Source organism: Synchiropus splendidus, chromosome 4, assembly GCF_027744825.2.
Source record: "Synchiropus splendidus isolate RoL2022-P1 chromosome 4, RoL_Sspl_1.0, whole genome shotgun sequence".
Lineage (NCBI taxonomy): Eukaryota > Metazoa > Chordata > Actinopteri > Syngnathiformes > Callionymidae > Synchiropus > Synchiropus splendidus.
The window spans coordinates 29,264,289-29,284,379 of record NC_071337.1 but is presented as its reverse complement, the minus strand read 5'-3'; the positions used below and the strand labels follow the sequence as shown (position 1 = coordinate 29,284,379).

Below are 20,091 nucleotides of genomic sequence, written 5' to 3'. Positions count from 1 at the left end.
TGTCTTTGCAGATGAAGTCAATTGTCATGCCCAGTCTCCAAAACAATCCTCATATATAGTTAATTCTGAATTTATTTCTGCAGTCTATTGCTGACAGTGAAAAAGCTACACTAATGTGAGTCTATTTTTTTATAAGAGGTTTATGCCTGTGCTACATTTTCCATAGTTTTCAAAAGGTGTTTATTTTAATGAAAGTAAAAAAAAGTCAATTTATTTAATGTGCTTTCGTCATATCCAATGATATTGACGTAATAGTAAAGATGCTAAAATTGAATACGTGGGAAAAATTTATTAAAATTTTCCCATTATTAGTTTCCCGTCTGCAATGTATATATTACCTTTATTGTTAATCCTGTTATACAAATAAAGTTTTTTGTAGTGGGGCGAGGCTTCGCTGATGACGCACTTCCTTTAAGCGGACCACAGACTTCCAGCCCGGATTGGAAGCGTGATTGACATTGTGTGTGTTGACATCAGCCGCTGGGTGGAGAGCAGACCACCGACTCTTGGACCGACCCGAACCCGAGCCTCTCATTTTACTCAGTAACATTTATAAATGACGGAGGCTTTTTAGTCGTGCGCTCATCGAGTATTTGTCCTCCAAACCATGACCAAGGAGCTCTGCAGAGTGGTGAGCAAGCCTTCGCTCGAGTGCAACTCTGTTTTATTGCAGCTCCAGCGCGGTGACACCTTCAAGAAAGACATGGCTGGACTTGAATGTTCGCCTCTTTTCTCGCGGTTGGTGTTGCCACCTGCCCTTTTGTCCACTTGAGACACGTTTTAACACGTTGTTTTGTCATGGTTGAGCACAAGCCAATATCAATTATGTGTTGCAGCTGTTGAGTGTTTTCCCCCCTGATGTTACTACTGCTAAAAATCGGAAAAGTGACTGACTTGCTGACTTGTTCATAGCAGCGTTTCAATCTGCCTCCGTGTTGTTAATAGTTTTGTCCAAACTATTCTTATTGGTGTCACTGACTTGTTGATATTCGGTTATATTGTTCTGCTCTTGTGCTTAGCTTTGTTTTTGTTTACTGTCAGTCACAGCTAAATACACAGGCTTGATCTAATTGTTCATTGCAGTCACTTCTAGTTTAGAGTCTCGATCAGAAAGCTGACCTGAAAATGGCCTTTTGACAAGGTTTAAAATCACACTTATGCAAATGCCTTCAGTGTTGCCATGGGGGCGTCCTCTGCTGTGTTTTGTGGAAGTTTGTTTCCTGACGTTGACAAACATGTTTTCAGTGCCATAACTCATTCTTTGTTTGAGCTTGTCAACTGTCTGTTTTCATGGCGTCACAACTGAAGGTCTCCCTCTGTGCGTTTCCCCTGACAAACTCTGCTATCTACCAGCTCGTCCCTCAGACAGCAAAAACAAAATCCACACACAAAGCCAAGAGCACCATGTTCGCCCTTGATTTCTTCACTGACCTCCATATTTTTCATCACACTTGGCCTTTCAAGTACAACAGACCTGGGCAAAGTGCAGCGTAAGGGCCACTCGTGGCCCTCCACTTGTAGTTTTTCGATACTGAGTAGAAGTTCTCTGTGCTCTGAAAGTTTCTGTGGCATTTCGACATCCACTTTTTGTCGCCATTCAGTGTTATTCTCACATTAAGCACAAATTGATTTTGTTTTTTGTAATTTACTACTTTACTTTTTGATTATAATTATTTTACTCTGTAATTCTAAGTAAAATATTTACATTTTTTCTTGCATTGTTGTTTAAAAAATTCCCCTGGGCCCCATTTATTTTATTACTTTAAAAAGCTATTTAATTGGGATTAATTTCTAGTTAATACTGTGGCCCTGCTCAAAATGTAATCGGCCACTCGCACACACTGACCTCTCAAGCTTCTTACTATGAACCCAGTACAGAACTGAATTGAGGTGACAAGTTGCATTTTGCCATTCCTGGGCAGATGCACCAAATGACAACAGTGACAATGACAGTGGGCTTGTCCTTTTCTCTTTCAGTCACGGCTCTGTTTGAGACCTATACATCCGTGTGTCAGATCACCACATTTGAGCGGCTCACTTCACCAGACGAGCCGATCCTTCAGTTCACTCAGGTACTGAATTCTAAAGCGCACAGTTGAAAACGCGCTGCGCCTGACCATGGGGCAAATGCTTTCGCCGCAGAGAAGGGAAGCGAAGAGGCTTGTTATGGAAGACCCTTGTTGGCCTCTCTGTGGGCGTGCCTGCAGTGCTCGGCATAAAGTACGCTGTCTCAGAACCAAGAGAGAGGAGGAAGATGAGGATCGTGATTGAAGGATTCCATCGCTTCTGCAGGTTAGACATGCTCCGTGGTCTTATAGAGAGTTTGTTAACATGAAAATAGAAGTTTTGCTGTTGATACTTTCAAGCTTTTTTTTACTGCTACTTTTTTTTTTTTTTTTTTACTATAGTTGGATATTTCTAATAGTTAGACTGCAGTTCTTGATGTCTAACCTCAACTGCTTTTGGAGACACTTGAGTCGAGGAAGTTAAATGAAAAAACAGCCAATACATATGTAACTTAGGTGAATTATCGAGTTCAGATTTGTTCAAAAGTCTGACCTCCCAGTGTAGCACTTTGATACATCAATTTCATTTTTTTGTTCAGTAAGTTCCTAACAGCACTTATTTTAGTCTCACTCACCTCACTTATATCCTAGCTTGCAGGTAAAAAAATACATTAATACATGATCTCACTTTAACACAAATCATACTTGTCCTTTAGATTTAGAATAAATACTACTAATAATTAAACTTTACTCGGCAGATCACTGTCTGTTGGAATCGTCATTTCTGTGGATTACTGGTGGACCACCAATGTGTCTGTTCGTGGCCTGGATGAGGTAAGTTCATAATGTTTGTTACGGGTTCGACCACATGACTCCAGTGGGACATAAGCGCACACACAGGACAGTCATGGTGAATGGCTTCCATTCCAAATTCAGATGGATTTGTCTCATGCGTCTAGAATATATTTCTATACCACAAATAACATCCGACTTACGACCAGGAACGGTTCCGACCAACCAGTCGTAAGTCGGATTGGACCTAAGTCGAATGCCATTCAAAATAGCCAACGCGAGGGTTACAGGTACTACTGTAGTGTGTGACAGTGAGATGCTGGGATACTGTGCCGCTGTAACTGTCGTCTGTCATGCCAGGCTGCTATGTGCACTGAAGCTATTGACATTGAATAAAAAAACAAACAAAAAAAAAATAGGCCGGCATCTGCTGGCCGCGGGCGGATGTAAGTCGAGCAAGTCGTAAGTTCCTTGTATACTGAATTTATGAGAATGGATCACTGAAGGGAGCAAGGAAACACAACTAATGGTGGAATATAATAGCAAAAGAGTGTAAACCCAACAGCCAAAGTAACACAAACCGACCCTATAACCCATGGCAGACGATGTTGACGATTGAAAACAAAGAGAATAAAGGTGAATAAATAAAGAAAATAACTTGAATAATCTTGAAACGATCTCACTTCTCACAGGAAACAGTTTGTTCGGTAAACTTTACCTTCATCGTGATTGTGTCTGTTGTTTGCATCCGTCATTCATGGAGTCTAAAGCATGTTTGAGCTAACGCACGTGTTGTGGCCGCCCTCCGCCAGAGTAGCCCATCCTACATGGAGGCCATGTCAGGCTGCCATCAGAGAGCAGCCGACTCCATCGTCGAAGGAGCCATAAAAAACGGAGGGATCTATATCAAACTGGGCCAGGGGCTGTGTTCCTTCAACCACCTCCTGCCGCCTGAGTACATCAACACCCTGCAGGTGCTTGAAGACAAAGCGTTGGACCGGCGGTATAAAGAGGTAAGGAGCCCATCAGGAGCACAAGTCTTTGTCTGATGTGCTTAGAACTCTTTATTTGTGCCTTCAATAGGTGGATGCCCTTTTCCAGGAGGACTTCAACACAAGTCCTCTGCAGCTTTTTAAGACCTTTGACTACGAGCCTTTAGCCGCCGCTAGCTTGGCTCAAGTACACCGGGCAGAGCTATTTGATGGGACCAGTGTAGCAGTGAAGGTTGGTCTGGACCACCACGGCCCATCATGTGTTTCAATGTGTGTGTGACCGGCAGGTGCAGTATATTGACCTGAGGGATCGCTTTGATGGAGACGTCAGAACGTTGGAGATCTTGCTGGATATCATTAAGTTCATGCACCCCACTTTTGGTTTCCGTTGGGTGCTCAAGGTGAGGACAAGTGTGTTTTTCGTTGTGCTAAACCGGGTAGATCGACGTCTTCCTCCTCATTTCAGGACTTGAAAGGGAGGCTAGCTCAAGAGCTGGACTTTGAGAATGAAGCCAAGAACTCTGAGAGGTGCGCAGGGGAGCTAAAACATTTTAAATTCATCGTTGTTCCTAAAGTGTTTTGGGAACAAACCAGCAAGGTAAGGCTTGCACCTGAAGCATCATTCACTGTCTGGTCAACCAGAAGTCTGTTCAGCTGTGCTTCCTCCTTCCAGAGAGTACTGACGGCAGAGTTCTGCCACGGCTGCAAAATCAACGACGTGCAGGAAATAAAAAGACAAGGCCTGAGTTTGAAAGACGTCAGTGCACTAACAGCAAGGATGAATCGAGCAGCTGCTTGAGGAAATGTGTGTTTTTCAGACTGCCGACAAACTAATCCGAGTGTTTGCTGAGCAAATATTCTACACTGGGTTCATCCATGCTGATCCACATCCAGGAAATGGTTGGTATAATAGCTGACTCCAGGGCGAGTGAGTTGTTTTCTCCTGCCGTTATTGCAGTCATTTTTCATCTGTGGATTGTTGGGAGAAAATGGCACAGTTGCACAGTAGATGCCAGGCATTTTGTTGAAGCGATGAGGACACTCGGGTTTTGTACAGTGAAGCTTGAACTAAACCATGTAGCATCGATACAACTTCTGCTTTATCCACATCCTCTGAATTGACGTCCTTCCCTCTCTGCCCGAGGCTGTTTATGTCAAGTAAAAATGTAAAAAAAATGTAAAGAATAATAATAATAATATATATCTGATCAGTATCAGTATTTCGGATTTGCACTCTCGCTGGAAAAACAGCCTGAGGTTGCTATCTTTGGGTGATAGGGGGTGGTTTGTTTGACAACAGATTTTAATGATCACAAGAGTAAACAGTTGTCCTCCTGCAGTTCTGGTTCGGCCCGGTGCTGACAACAAGGCGGAGCTGGTTCTGCTGGATCATGGCTTGTATGAGTATCTCAGTCAAAGGTAGGGCTGCCACTCACCCAATGTCGTGTCCGAGCATGACAATAATCCTGACCTTGCACGCAGCGATCGATCTGCACTCTGCAAACTCTGGAGGTCCATGGTGCTACGAGACGAGGCGGCAATGGAGAAGTACTCTCATGCTCTTGGGGTGAAAGGTCAGGACACGTTGTGCCTTATGATACAGCAAAGTGTCAAGCCCAGTGTCATTGCAGAGTACTTCCTGTTCTGTGAGATGCTGCTGCAGCGACCCATCAACATGCAGCAGTTGGGGATGTCCAACATCCTGAGTCTGGAGGAGACGGCCTACATGCGCCAAATGGCCGTTGAGCGTTTCGGGAACATCATGCAGGTGCTGAAGTCCATGCCTCGACCCATGCTGCTGGTGTTCCGGAACATCAACACAGTACGGAGCATCAACATCACGCTAGGAGCCCCAGTTGACCGCTACTTCATGATGGCGAAGAGGTTTGTGCCATAAGCGTTCTCATAAGAATTCACTGACGCTCCACTGCTCCTAACAATGGCTCTGGGGGCCCAGAGTGTGTCTGCCAAATTGTGGTGCTAGGTCAACAGATGGCGATGAAGTCTGTTTTTCCCCACCCCACCCTAGCCATGATATTGGACCCCGATTGAGCACATCAGTATTGGTCTGTTCGGACAGTGTTGCTCTGCTGCCAAAAATTTGTAGATTATGCCTGAAAGTTTCCTATATTGGTTGGCGAGTACGACAAAACCCTTTTTTGTATTTAATGCAGCTGCACGCAAAATCCACATGACTTGACATTGTGTTGCATCCTGGGCTCCCTGCAGTGCGGTCCGTGGCTGGGGGAAGATCCAGGCAGAGAGTGGCAGTGTCCTGCAGAGGTTCTGGGTGACCCGCTGGATTCTGTCGAGCTGGGAGAGCCTCAAATTTGAGTTTGCACTCAGGTAACAGCCCTGGTTTGATCATCACAAGCTGGACGAGTCTAATCCCACTGTGTTCCAGGTCACAGGTGGCAATGATGAACGTGACACGTTCGATTTTGAACCTACTGTCTTACTTTGGAGTTGTGACTCTGGACCCAGAACTGTACGAGTACCTCAGGTAGTGCGTCCACGACACTATGTTATTGGAGCGGGTCAAAACCAGGAAGATCACTTGACACTCACAAATGGACCGACCTCAGAGATTCAACACCGGCACTGCACGTCACGTCATTTCATTGAAGACTTCACACATGGGCCGCTGCCTGTGTTTTTATGTTAGGTTGGTGGAGCAACCTTTTAATGCAAGTATTTTAACTTCATGAATCAATCCATTACTTGATGTTTTGTTGCAATTATGATTATTTGTCAAATCGTCATAATAGGACATTGTTCAAGTTTCCCATGATGAGTAAATGGTTTTAAAATGTGCCGTGCATCTGTCTTTTATTAGTGACTATTATTCTGCTGTTTTTGACTCTTGAACAGCCCTCGGATGTTAACAATGGCTACTGTGTGACAGTGCCATAGATGGAGGTCGAGCTTTGTGGCGGAATCAATTTCAGGTTCACGTGGCATTCCTAAGTAATTCTTCCTCTGAATACAGTTAGAAAGACTCAGTGTCTCGTCCTTTCCTCTCTTTAGCTTGTTAGCTTAACGCTGCTGAATAAAGAGCTCTGATTTAGTTGTCACTGCTGTAAGTTTTCCACACAAGAATCATTTGGTTTGCTCATGCAGAGATTTGTTTCAACATAGTTCAGAAATGGAAGCAGAGCTCGGGGAAAATGGAATTCTGTTGTGTGGGGAATTAGGAGAGGGTTACAGACTGGTGTACAGGGAAGGGTCTTAATATAAAGGGGATACACACCCACAGTGTGTGGTGACAATGAGGCAAAGGTGTTGTCAATGCTGTCACGTCCAAATGAAAAGGATCAGTTACAAGGGTTTGAAGAAGAGCTGGCTCCGTTTGACTGCAGAGAGAGAGAAGCCAGAGATCATGTGATGATGTCAGCTCAGGTCCCCTTTCACAGGGCAGACGCGTTGTGTTGATTCTGGCTTGGTAATGTTTGAGGTGATGGAGAAAAGAGTCCCATCACAGGACGGTTCGATAGTAACAAATGAAAGTAGACAGATTTGTGTGGTCAACATAATTGTTTTATGCAAAAGGGTCCTAAAAACACAAAGATCGGTATCAAAAAAAAAAAAAACACTTCCAGGGAATGTCTCAGAAGTGAGCGGTGACTCTGTCGATCTCCTGAAGGTCATCCAGGATCTGTGAAGGACACCGGGCCGGTATGAATATAGAAGGCTATAAACCATGGGTCCACGCAGGTTTGTGGTCCAACCAATCAGGTGTCTGCTGAAACAATCGGCACCAGACTGACCATCAACTGAGACACCTGACTGGTTCAACTATGTGTGCTTGGCTGGTTGGGTCGAGCAGGACCGGCTTAACTCCTCCCCGCTATAAACAATGAAGAGTCACTTACGATGTCTTGAGTGGTACCAATCTTTTTCGCCAGTTCCGTTCGCTCCATGGTGCTGAGGTACAGGTACTTGTTGAGCAGTTCTCCATCTAGGACATTCCGGATCTGGTTCTGGAGGCCTCGCCTGTCGCTTTGCATCATTCTGTGGTGCATTGTGTTCATGTTGTGTTGTGTTTATGGACCACACTTGAAAGCTCAGTCATAGAAAGCAGTCCACAAGTGCTCACCTGAAAGCTTTGGGGCTCAGACCAGCGTGATGAGGTATCATGGTGGTGAGAGCATTTTGCAACATCAGCAGTCGGCGGTAGATCTTCTCCTGCATGGGGAGCAGCAGCCCAATCCCTCCATCGAGCGTTGCTTTGGAAACAAACCAATGTTAACAGCATAGTGACACAGAAATGGCTGTGATGATTGTAGGGCTCATATGTGGAAACTCAATAGGGGTAAAAGAGTTGAACCCAGCAGTCACATACCAAACCAGGTGCTGTGTTTGTTGATCCAGGCGGACGATTTCTTGCTGCTCCCGTCCAGCGCACGTCTGCACGGCATCCGCCAGAAAGTGTTAATGTTGGCGCCCACGTTGAAGTCTGCCCTCCTCAGCAGACGCATCCCACCAAAGCTCTCCTTAGCTGCAACCACAATGCATAATGAACGTGTTTTGAAGGGACAGTGTGTTGAAGAGCATGATGTCACTGGATCACGACAGTATTAGAGTGAGACCTCACCTTCAGGTAAGTACATGTAGATGAAGAGGTTCTTGTTGCTGTCTGACACTGAAGGAAAACATCCATCAGAGGCTGTTTCTTTATCTAAAAGCAGCTTTCATTTGTTTGTTTTACCCAAAAATCCAAGTTGACTGTTGTCCACCATGAACTCCACACTGTAGACCTGTAAAGGTTTGGCATCCTGTTCCCAAAAAACAGAGACAAGGAGACAGTCAGCAGAGCAAGGTTCAACATCAGCGCATTGATGTTTACATATCAGGACATCTTTTAAAATGTCAGCTTGCTCTCTGATTCGTGAAGCCTTCTTAACCTATATAGTTGACAGAGTATACTCCAAAAACACCGTTTCTGCTGGAGAAACCATTGTTTGGCTTTAGCAGCAGTGATCTGTATCCCATCCCAGAGTGGCCGAACACGAGTTCTCACCCGGCTGATGAGCGCCAGCGTCTTGCTCTGCTCCTGGTAGCGCAGCAGTGAGATACTCTTCATCAGGTCGGCAGCCAGGATGAAGTTCTTGATGCTGAAGAGCTGGTGTATATACAGCTGCGTGTCAATGAAGGCCATGCCCGTCAGGTCGTTGTCTTTCAGGGACCACAGGAAGATCTGCAGCGAAGGAGATCACAAACTAAGGATCACTGCTGCAATCACTTGCTCTGCAGAGGATTTTTAAAGGTAGCATTTAAGTGGAAGCCTCACATTATCTCACCAGAAACAAAAGAATGAGAACCTGGCAGTAACTGGTGGCTCAATCCAGACTGTTATATTGTCCATCAGAGCAACAAGAATGCAATGACTGCCATGACTTATTGAGGATTTCGACTTCATTTGCACCACAAAATTATCCACGCAAATAATTTCACTACCACAGTTAATACATGCCAACTAGTTTAACGGCACTAGTCGAGGGTTTTTGTCTCTTCGGTTTAAGAAAAACAGGAAACAGAGTGAGAAGGATCAGAGTCAAAGGTGTTCAGATTATCATTGAAAGTTTTCATGAGTAGCAAAAAACAAGTATATGAAATATTCCCTGCATACAAATGTGATGTTGGTATCAAGAGACCGGGGGCTTAGGTCCAACAAGGCCTTGTGACTGTTATTGTTAACACGGCACAGATTTACTCGGACCAAACAGGACTTTAGATTGTGAATTGTTGACTGGGAAGAAAGTGGAGAGGAATGCAAACAAATCTATTGCTTTCAGGTCAGGCTGACTGGACACAAGTGGAGACTACGGCACTACGGCAAATCTCCCTATACTAGCTGTCATGAGAAGACTGCACATGGAGTGAGTTGGCTGAGTTACAGAAGAATTCTTACAGAAGTCGCAGACACCACCATCTAGCAGTATTGCACTTAGGAATGTGCCAGTATTATCTGTAGTTACAAGAAATGTTGAAGTCTTTACTATCTACCTACAAAAGGTTGAAAGGATTAGTTTGTGTATATTTTTGTGAGGTAAAAATCTCATTTGGCCCGTTTTTGCCCACTGTATAATAACTGTATAAAAGAACTGCGAAACGTGAGATGGTGAGACCTTCTGTCCGATGGCTGAGACCAGGTATCCGTTACAGTGACAGAGGGCTGTGACCGGACCTTTCTGCTCCTTCTCATACAGCACTTTGACCTTGTTCTTGGTCAGGGGCTGCCCGGGTTCTGGAACAACCTCAATCACGTCCATGATCAAAATCTATTCAGAAAAATGAAAGTGATTCATCTGCAGTTATGCGGTTTTTTTTTTTTTCCTGAAATAAAGAGGCTTTCTTCTCACCCTGCCTCTGCAAGTGACCTCCTCCCCCTGCAGGACACAGGTCCCGACTGCAATGTAGCCCTTCAGTCCTGTCACTGTCTCCTGACTCCTTAGTGCCACCGTCTTCATGCAGGTCACATGCTCCCACTCTTCAAGATCAATCCTGAAAGAAGAGCACACCTTTTTTGGTTCATATGTTCTTGTGGTTACTTAATAGTGCATATAAATGCTGTGACAAATGTTCTGCAATCCCTGTGCACTTCAAATTCTCTGGAAAATGGTGACTCAATACTTGATGTGAACTGCAACAAAAACATCCATAAAATGAATCTTTGCTGTCTCAGCTAAAGTTCAAGTGTCAATAAAGCTTAGAACGATATGAACTACAGAAACAACAACTAAGCATTCTGTAAAAAGAGTGTTAACAGAATTGTGTCTATCACATCATAAAACATCTGGCTGGTACATAAATGCTACTCCATTTTTGACGGCCTTTTTCATCCTTCAAATCAGTGTGCGAGCTGATGACGCATTAAACAAACATGCCTGTGGCCTTCAGCCAGGGCCTTTTATTTATGTCAAGGTTCTATTTTTAGCTGAAGATCTATTCGCGAGAAGTGTTCGATTATGCCACATTGACTAAGTCACTCTAAAGAACATAACATCAACAACTGCAGTCCTGCAAATACGTGAATCATCTTCCGAACTTGCACACAAGCAGACTATTGTTTTCTGCTGCTGTTACCGTGTGTTCGGGATGGTTTCCCAGCTGACAGGGGAGATGAGCTGGATGGAGAATCTCTCCTGTTGAGGGTTTATGTAGCGTTCGTCTACAGAGAGTGAACAAGTGACAAGCAAAGGTGAGCATTTTATGTCATTTCATACATTTGTAGTGTTTTGACAAGCATTTAAATTGAACAAATTCAAAATGCTGCATATAAAATACCCCCTTTTCCGTTTACTAATGCAGTCAAGAGTTGGTTTGCAACGAAGATGAGCATATCCACTTCTCACCTCTAACAATGGGGTCGTACTCCTTCTCCTCTCCAGTAGTTTTGGGAATACGAGTACAGAGCTCTTTGATGCTAGTGCACACCGCATAGACCTGGGTTCAACAAATCCATGTTACCTCAAGATCGACCTCATTTTTCGGTCAGTTTGAAACTGCAGAAAACACTTGCCTTAGATTCAACATGGTAGGACACAAAGTGAACGGTACACCTCAATGGGATTTTTCGGACTGGCCAAGGAGCATCATACGAGAGGTGGGTGGGAAGGACACCGATCCTCATTTCTCCCTGTGGTTGAGAAATATACAAGTGCAAAGGTTATCTGTGAGCAGCAGCCAGAATATCAACTGGAGCACGAGAAACAAGCACTTTACAGGTTAATAGGCATACAGGAATAGCAACTATATTATTTTATGTACAATGAAAAAATAATATTCTAGTTTGGTTGACGAAAAGACAGAGTTACATTTCTGTTGGGCTGACCCCATTTCATAACTGAAGTAACAAACAACAACTTAACATCAGAATGGCAACATCAACAGTACTATTAAAACAGACTAACATAAACTCTAATAGTTGCGAGTTGTCATTTCTCAACATTCTGTCATTGAAATGACTGTTCATTCTATCGTGCCGGAAACTGCACTTATTAGTCATGGCTCATGATATTTTCCTGCAAAATTAAACATTCTTCATCCTTCTGACAAAAAAGCTCAACATCCCAGAGACGCTGCAAGCTAAGGTCTTATTTATTTTAAAATGGCAAGATTTTATCAATCATAAAATGATAAATATCAAATAATGATAAAGAGGCTAGACCTGTTTGTTGAAGTACAAGAACCCCTTGGGGCAGTTGATGTTATGGAAAGAAGCAAACGTATCAATTGTGCCGTCAATGGTCATGGGGTGAAGCCTCACAGCCCCGCGTGAAGTGACCAACATCCAGTGAGGGCACGGTCCACAGATGAAGACCTGAAGGATGGAAAAGTTAAAACAGGATGGCAGATTATAAAGAAGAAACTTCTGAAAGGCCTGTCCTTGCATACCCCGGAATATCCGGAAATATCTTCAAAGTATCTCAATCTTGTGATCCGATTTTTAGCAGGACTTTCATCTGCCAATCCACTCTCAGCCTTCTTGTCTTTTCTGGGCTTTGACTTCTTTTCTCTGAAGTTGATGTTGTGAGGAATCTGTTAAACAAAACAGGTGAGCAGCCACATCATATTCATCCACTTCTACCTCTGACTCAGCCAGATTCATCCTCACTTTTTTAAAGCGAACTTTCAGGTTGTTCTGCGGCTGCTGTTGGTCGAAGGGAAACGCTTCGTAAATCAGAAGCTCCTGATCCACATGTGCCTGGAAATCAGAACCGTTAATGCCTCCCATCCAAGTTTGGACATCCGGCCGGCAGGAATATCACTGACCAATAAAAATGGTCTGCTGTGGTTGTATCCCAGTGACACCAAAGACACTTCCTTCACTGCTGGCATCTCGCTCTGACGCGTCACCTCCTCCTTTTTGCTGTCGCCATGAGCTGCTGATTGACCCGTGGAGCTGTCCACCAGAACCCTTTGACCGACAGGGAAGTTTTTCACCAGGAAAACTAGTCTCCAGTCTGGCAGCTGGTAAATCTGACAAAGGGGGAAAAATAATAATTTCATTTCTGCACATCTATATCTACATACAAAAATCATCTAAAAAGAAATATTTGATAGTATATATTTGAAGTATACAGATATAAATGTGATCAGTTATGTATTAAGCTACACAAAATGGTTAAGGTAACAGGACTTTACACTGGATTACTCAAGAAACAAAACAAAACAAAACAAAAAGAAAAGACATTACAAAAGCAACTTTGCTCATGAACTCATCCACGTACCTCCATCACACCATTTTCTCTGACGACCAAACACCAGTGAGTGGGCTCAGCCTTACTGGGACTTCCCTCAGAGGAAACTGGAGCTGCTGAGCTGCTGCTCGTGTCCTCCGTTGTAGGTTGAGCACTCTGCATCGAACTGGTGCTACTGGCTGTTACAGTCTTAGAATCTCCATACAGCATCTCCTCCTCGTCATCTACTGAGATACTACACAGCCTGTTACAGCAGCCCTAGAATGAACAACGGAAACTGCTTGGGTGTGAAAATAATCCTTACTTGATGTCGTGGATCACTGTCTCTGTTTCAGACTGCCTTATGAACACCGCGTCCTCTTTGACCAAGCAGCTGACTCGGTTTTCAGTGGTGAACATGCCGCTGAGATCCTTGTACGCACATAGCGTGATCACGCGAGATTGCTGGACATGATAATATAAGTGTTTTACTTCTGGTTATCAATGATAGATAGGAATGCGTCAAAATCCAAGATCAAAACATTAAGAAGAACAACTGATTTATAATTCTCCCTCATGCAGGGGCAACAGGAAGGAAGATAACAATATCAGGGTTTTCTGCCACACTAGCAGCCTTCACAAGACCTGCTCCCTTTTGATGATCTACTCCCCCCGGCAAAAAAAAAAAACACTTCAAAACAATGGAAACACCTTGCTTATACTCACCACTACAATCATTCTCTGACCCCGCAATACTTTTACTGATACCTACAGCGCTAGACATATAGTTGAGGTATGATAAACTCACAGCGGAGATCTGAGGTTTCAGCAGGGTGAGGCGATGAGTCTTCCCCATGTACGAGTCGTTCTTCAGGACAAACATGGTCACCACTCCCTCTGCACTCATAATAACCACATAGGGGTCTGCCACAGAGCAAAGGACTATAGGAGAGCCCAGGTCGACGGGAATGAAGTGGAGCTGGGTCACTGTAGAAAAGTGAACAAAAGAGTACGAATCAGACCATGTTTGCATGGCAACAAGTGCAGTGAAAAACTCCTCCTCTGTGCCACTTTGATTTATGTACTGCTTCAGTGGACACCGCAGTTCATCATATAGATAGCTGGTATACAGTACAGTACAGTTTTATAGGTGATACATAGAAACACGGGGAGGGATGGTAAACTGTCCATAGTGCCAATGGATGGTAAACATGGGTAACATTGAGGTTGCGAGTTGCATGGGAGTTGCATGTCAGTCAATGTTGGGACATATAGACAGTAGTGTACGCCATTTAAACACAAGGCCACACTCATAAGAGTGGCCAGCTACTGGGTGATCAAGCCTGAGCATGTGTCCCCTTCACAACCCCAGAGCATAGCTCAGGGAGAGCTTCCATTCCATCATTTCTTTTTGTGTGTAAATGGTAGGGATGACTATCAGTATAGTCCAATATTTTTTTGTGATGTGATCCGATACATAAGCTCAAATATTCGCAATTTCACTCTGTATCGCTGTGTCTTTTTGATTTTATGATGGTGCGTCAAACATGGTGTATGGCCAAGTATATTTGTTCTGCTTGTTTAAACATTTCAATATTTTTGCCATGTGGCACATTGTTTATGCTGCTAAAAGTCAAAGTAAAGCAGTTGTGCACAACTTCAGTGGTGTGGTGCTTTTAGGTGTCAATATGGAGCAGTTCACGTCCATCAACGTTACGAATAACCTTTTGAGGAACAAGTAGAAGGTATCAAATCAGGTGGGACCCCTAGCCTAGTTGGTACAAATCCAACAGAAATCATGAAGAAGATTTTCACTAATTGTCACTGAGAGTCGATCAAGGCATGTGATAGTTCAGACTCCAGCTCTAATAACTATTGTGGCTGTGTCATAATGAGGCAGTCATTTTCTACATCCACACGTGTTTGCTAAATACAGCTGCATTTATAGGATGCGCTTCTTTACCTCCTTCCAGTAGCCGGATGCCCACTGGAGAAACCTGAATGATGTACTTGTTGTCTCCAATGTTCCCAGCGAAGACAGTTGGACCTTGAGTAGCAAAACCACTGGTGTCCAGCTCCATGATCTCCTGACCAGTTTGCAGGATCTACGAGAAAATACTGGCATCACGGAGGAGTTTCAGCATTGTGACAACAAGACGTCCCTACCATAGTTGTGTCCTCTCTACTCAGTATGAGAAAGCCATGCTTCTTCGTATCGTCATCCAGAGGTTCTAGAGGTTCCTCCTCTTTCTTTTCCTCCTCTTCTTCTTCTTTCTCACCCTCTTCACCCCCTTCGCTCATGTCAGCATCCACCTTCTCCTCGGTCTCTGTTTTTGGAGCCTTTTTGTCCTCTTTAGGCTCATTAGCGATTACAGTCCACATATCAAGGAAACCTGGCAGTTCAAACGTGGTGACTACTTGTGGTTTGATGCTTCGCTGAAAGCAGGAGGAAGAAGGATCAAAGTCAAGTTTGAATTCATGCAAAGTGGCGAGTAGCTTCAATGTTAAAACGAGCTTGTGTCTGGGGTTTTTACAGACTACTCCATTGATCTCTGAGGCAGCCCTGGTAGACCCAGACGTCACTGTTGCACCATCACTGGACCTGTGGCAGACGGTCCTCCCTACCACTGGTTTTTGGATGGTGCAGAAACAAGAACAATGCAGTGCATGAAAAATAGATAGGCTTCACCTGCAGCACAGAGAGAGCCCCATTCTTGCCGAATCCAGAGCAAACCACCACCTCCAAGTCAACCTCCATATTACTCTGAAACTGTAGGAAAGTTGTCAGGGTCACAGAAGCTCCCTATTTTAAAATAACACTTTTATTTTGATGGCACCCTCAGTTCTGCCTCGTGCTACAATATAACAAAAAATACACTTGAAATATAAATCATATAAATTGTGAACATAAAAAGGCAAACAACACGAGTTTACATATGGTATAAATAATGGCCTGTAAAAGTTATGTATTGTTTGAATAGACAAATAGCATAATCATTACCTCCTCAGATAGGAACGCAGGTTCACCCATTGAAGCGTTTGCACAAGGACCAATGTTTAGGATGCTGTCAGAAACCTGTGTAATAACACAGACTTGTTAATAACGTGTGAAAATGTAATGATCAGAATTGTTCCTCACCTCAAAGGAGTATGTGGCCAGCTGTGTGCCGGACAGAGCTTCACTTCCATACACCTCGATCTCATCCACATCATCTGCCAAAACATACATACTTAAATACAATTCTGCTGGCAAACAAGAACAAATATCCCCATTGTTCACCGACATACCGGTCCAGTTGGTGGAAGAATCTAACCTGAGCTTCTTAACTGACGGTTCGTCCTGCAAGAATCAACACCGGATTGTTTAGACAGTCAAACAACGAGGAATAATTCATGCAATATGACACATACAGTTTCACACTTCTTATTCTCTTGTTCCTTCTCGCCATCATGGTTCTCCTTGCTCTGCTCAGGTGGAGTCTCCTGAAGGTTCTCGGTGTACTTCAGGAGAAGCGAGTTTCCAAGGCGGGAACCCAGAAACAGGAAGCCGGAATCCATGGTGACCATCTAGATAAACAAACAAAAAAAACACTCCATTATTCATTCAAAGAATGCGTGGGCAAATGTCACAATGCCGAAAATGCTAAATTTAGAGTAGGGATAAACTTCTTTTTCAATGAAAATATAAAATACTCCAATGAGCAACCATTTGTCTGAGCTAAACAAAATGTCTTCAGCATTGCAGTATCTCAGACATAAGCAGCTATTATCAAAATAAGAACCACCTGTATTTAATATATTAATATACATTTAATAGAAATGGTGTTCTCACTTGAGACTTGTGTAACACCACCTTCATAAGCGTATTACTCACATGTAAGAGCAAGACGTACCTGAACCTACTAGGAAAACAACAGTAATAGCAGTAGAACTCACACAGGTTGTCAGGACACTGGCAGCTGCCTTTTTGAAGTGGAAAGCTCGTACGCTCCTCATTCCATCAGTAATGAGGGTCAACACGTAACTGCAAAAAAAAAAAAAAAAAAAAAGGAATGAATTTAGGCTAATCTGAGTCCCACTGTTCATAGATGTGGTAGTTGCGGTTACTGACATTTCTCCTCCTTTCAGTGAGATGACCATCTTGTCGTAGGCGATAAAATCAGCTTGGGAACAATCCAGAGTGATCTTGACATCTTCCTGTACATCTGTCATCCAAACAGCATCAAGATCATGAGCATAGATGCAAAAAGTATTTGATGAATCTCTATGATTAGTTGCTTACTCAGGGGAAACGCTGTGGTGCCACTCGTCTGAGAATTGAGGGACACTCCATAGGGCGGGACGCTCTGGTTCAAATAGAGCAGGGAATTCACAGCAAATACAACAACGCCACCTGGAGAGGTTTAACATGTTTGGTCCTCAGTTGACGATGGTGCATTAAAAGAATACAATTAAGACCAGCTTCTGATGTCCACAAAATGCCTCAGTATTATTAGTAATATCACAATTCAAATACATTCCTCATATTTACTGCAGCGTTTGGTAGTATTTTTACTTATATAAGACTTCTGATTACTTTAGACACAATACAATACAATACAATTCTCAACATGGCCTTTTCACCCTCAGGAAATAGAATTCCCCACTACAGGCCTATATGATTAGTGTGCTTGCTAATTACGCTCTATAAAATATTGTTACTTTTAATGCGGACAAATGTTGCACTAACCGATGGGTTTGGGGACAGCCATGACCTGCGTGCAGTCAAATGGCAGGTTACTGAGGGACCAAATGACAGGATGGACCTTCTGCATGATGTTGAGAGAGATCGCCACAATGCAACAGGTGTCTTGGCGCACAGCAACACGCCTGAGAGAGGAACAGAAAAACAACCAAATTCAAAACAACAACAACAAAAATGCAGTAATAGTAAGGTGTTGCATACTAACCCAGGCCACGTCTGATTCGGTTCAAAAAGGATAAGCAATGTGGGCTCGTAGTATCCATGCAGGAACTTCATGTCGATGATGTTCAGCAGTTTTTCATCCAGTTTGCGAACGTCAATGATGTAACTTGGCAGAAAATTTGATTGTGGACTGGGGATGACATGGAGTTGTGAAATTAGACAGCATGTTTTTTTAATCAGTTAGCCATTGACCAGGCGAATAAACAAGTCACATTTACCCTTCACCAAACTCGCCATCCTGATCATCTGTTAGGGTATCTTTACGGAAGGGCAACACCACCAGTCTGGTACCATAGATGAGCATCACGGCACAACGATTCTCTGGATCTACACGAATGATGGGAATATGTACATTCTGTACAAAACCATCCTTGAAAATGAAAAATCAAAACACAGGTTAAAATGTTATGAATGCTTGATGAAGTAGGTAGGTTTTATCATCACAGTCAAAGACCACAAACATTTGACCTACTCTGAGCTCTGGCTCCTCAAAATAATGCAGAGACAAAGTCTTCAGGTCATGTGTCCCAGGATCGTACTCCACTATCGATAACTAGTAAATGAAACAGAAGATTGTGAGTGGTCATGACGATTAAGCGGTTTGAAACAGTACATTGTGGAGTGGAAATAATGACACCTTTGCATCTTTAAAACTGAGGAGGAGCGCATCTCTCCTGGATCCCACAAGCTGCACACTGGCCATAGACATAACGTTGCCAAAAAGACTGAAGGCTGCCACCTGTTCAAGCTTGTCTTTACGTGTTTTGACATCTACACAGAGGGGAAAAAAGTCATCGGAATCATTTAGCTATTGTTTTCCTATTCTTTTAGATATCACCTGGTACAGCCACTATACATACCTGAAGATTTGTCAGTCTTTGATCGGCTCTGAATAAGTAAATGTTGTAAATGTTTGTCAGATCGGAAATTTAAACAGAGTGAGACAATTCATTGACTATTTGTTACCTCCACATCTCGGATAATCCTGTAAACAAAAAGCTGAGAAGTGCCAGCCACCACCAGATTCTTCTCTTGACTGGAAATGAAGTTACAGTAGACTGAGAACTCCACAGCCGTAGGAGAGTGGGCTTGTTTGTACACAGCATACATGGCGCCACATCTGACTGCAAGACCAGGACAACAACGTCTTGAACATTCTAGATGTGTTCAAAGATTATGAAAAACACAATACGAAAGGAGCAACAACGCTTTATGGCACGAAAACAAGAAGAATCGACTTAAAGCTGTCCAATGTGAATCACCAGTTCTGATCAAATTCATGATTCTCATCACACATCTTCAAGAGTGAACACATTCAATGAACGCACCTGATGCACTTCAGCATTGGCATACAATGGTGTCAGAACATGCTCCTTATTTTACCGCCCTGATACACATTAGCCGATGAAGTAATAACGGACCTGAATCAAACCAGGCGTTTATAAAATAATAGCTACTATAACAAATAGAATATTAGCTCGACAGCTGTTTTTTTTAAGCGAACGACAACTGCGTTAGCTGTGTTTTGCTAATGCTGCCAATTGTGGTCAGCGGTGTGCCGAGCATTACGGCGCGTATTTACGTTATGAATGGGAATTGCAACAAATCACGCAATAGGACTTAAAAGAACACTTTGAATACATTCTTGCAGTCACAGTTAAATCACAGCGTGGGGATAGGTCGGTGGTTTTATTAACACACTTGACTTACTTGTACCGAAGCTAGAGATGTTGGCCTCTCTTCTTCGTTTATTTCGGCTCACTTCATGGCGAATTTCAACTCAAGGAACGGACATAGCGCCACCTAGTGTGCAGGAGTTTGCCTAGGCGCTTCTCAAAAACATGTTTTTGGGGTTTTTTTTTTGCAAATTTCCCACAACACAGGTAACGGGTTACCCCCAGCAGATGAAACGCCGCTTTCTCTATGTTTGAGTTAAACAAAAGCTTACTGCAGTCCCAAAGACATGAGGAAAATAAAAAGATAAAGGAATATGGAGGGAGTATATCTGGAAGACAAATGGGGATGAATGAAGAGAATCAGATAAACGAGCGGATAGAGGCAAAGGTGTCAGCCAAAACTGCTCTTAGGAGGGCAGAGTGGGGTGGATTTCACAACACATGCTCTTGAATGCTGAGGAGAAGTGGTCTGGTGCC

General features: G+C 43.4%; 2 protein-coding genes across 4 annotated transcripts; one reads left to right on the top strand and one right to left on the bottom strand.

Annotated features, from left to right (window-relative positions):
* Positions 1–427: 427 nt before the first annotated feature.
* adck5 (aarF domain containing kinase 5) lies at positions 428–6,624 on the top strand. 3 transcript variants are annotated; one of them, XM_053862823.1, is made up of 15 exons: positions 428–631; positions 1,978–2,072; positions 2,143–2,292; positions 2,765–2,840; positions 3,611–3,811; positions 3,882–4,022; positions 4,078–4,191; positions 4,257–4,388; positions 4,464–4,547; positions 4,609–4,690; positions 5,131–5,209; positions 5,273–5,364; positions 5,422–5,674; positions 6,020–6,136; positions 6,195–6,624. In XM_053862823.1, exons 1-15 carry the CDS (start codon positions 608–610, stop codon positions 6,295–6,297), a joined length of 1,743 nt encoding a protein of 580 aa, XP_053718798.1. In that variant the 5' UTR covers positions 428–607; the 3' UTR covers positions 6,298–6,624. The 3 variants fall into 3 exon arrangements, with proteins under 3 accessions (XP_053718798.1, XP_053718797.1, XP_053718799.1); XM_053862822.1 differs by having other exon boundaries at positions 5,273–5,674; XM_053862824.1 differs by lacking the exons at positions 428–631; positions 1,978–2,072 and having other exon boundaries at positions 3,616–3,811.
* Positions 6,625–7,308: 684 nt separating this feature from the next.
* Positions 7,309–19,706, bottom strand: cpsf1 (cleavage and polyadenylation specific factor 1). Its single transcript, XM_053862116.1, has 37 exons — positions 19,649–19,706; positions 18,905–19,062; positions 18,799–18,826; positions 18,576–18,709; positions 18,411–18,491; positions 18,157–18,308; positions 17,922–18,068; positions 17,702–17,841; positions 17,255–17,365; positions 17,084–17,177; positions 16,909–16,996; positions 16,384–16,539; positions 16,261–16,312; positions 16,112–16,185; positions 15,974–16,048; positions 15,662–15,742; positions 15,139–15,408; positions 14,936–15,077; positions 13,781–13,959; positions 13,298–13,437; positions 13,024–13,228; positions 12,566–12,772; positions 12,408–12,497; positions 12,188–12,331; positions 11,961–12,113; positions 11,313–11,429; positions 11,146–11,236; positions 10,877–10,961; positions 10,153–10,294; positions 9,919–10,071; positions 8,811–8,987; positions 8,499–8,565; positions 8,385–8,432; positions 8,133–8,288; positions 7,887–8,016; positions 7,663–7,801; positions 7,309–7,445 (listed from the first exon to the last, which is right to left on the bottom strand). Exons 2-37 carry the CDS (start codon positions 19,046–19,048, stop codon positions 7,398–7,400), a joined length of 4,440 nt encoding a protein of 1,479 aa, XP_053718091.1. The 5' UTR covers positions 19,049–19,062; positions 19,649–19,706; the 3' UTR covers positions 7,309–7,397.
* Between the last annotated feature and the right edge of the window lie 385 nt (positions 19,707–20,091).

Coding starts and splice junctions, on each gene's coding strand:
- adck5 (XM_053862822.1), top strand. CDS start 608: ATGACCAAGGAGCTCTGCAGAGTG. Junction 2,293..2,764: donor GGATTCCATCGCTTCTGCAG/GTTAGACATGCT, acceptor TTTACTCGGCAG/ATCACTGTCTGTTGGAATCG. Junction 2,841..3,610: donor CTGTTCGTGGCCTGGATGAG/GTAAGTTCATAA, acceptor GCCCTCCGCCAG/AGTAGCCCATCCTACATGGA.
- cpsf1 (XM_053862116.1), bottom strand. CDS start 19,048: ATGTATGCTGTGTACAAACAAGCCCACTCTCCTACGGCTGTGGAGTTC. Junction 12,332..12,407: donor TGAAAGTTCGCTTTAAAAAA/GTGAGGATGAAT, acceptor TTTGTTTAACAG/ATTCCTCACAACATCAACTT. Junction 8,433..8,498: donor CAGTCAACTTGGATTTTTGG/GTAAAACAAACA, acceptor GTTTTCCTTCAG/TGTCAGACAGCAACAAGAAC.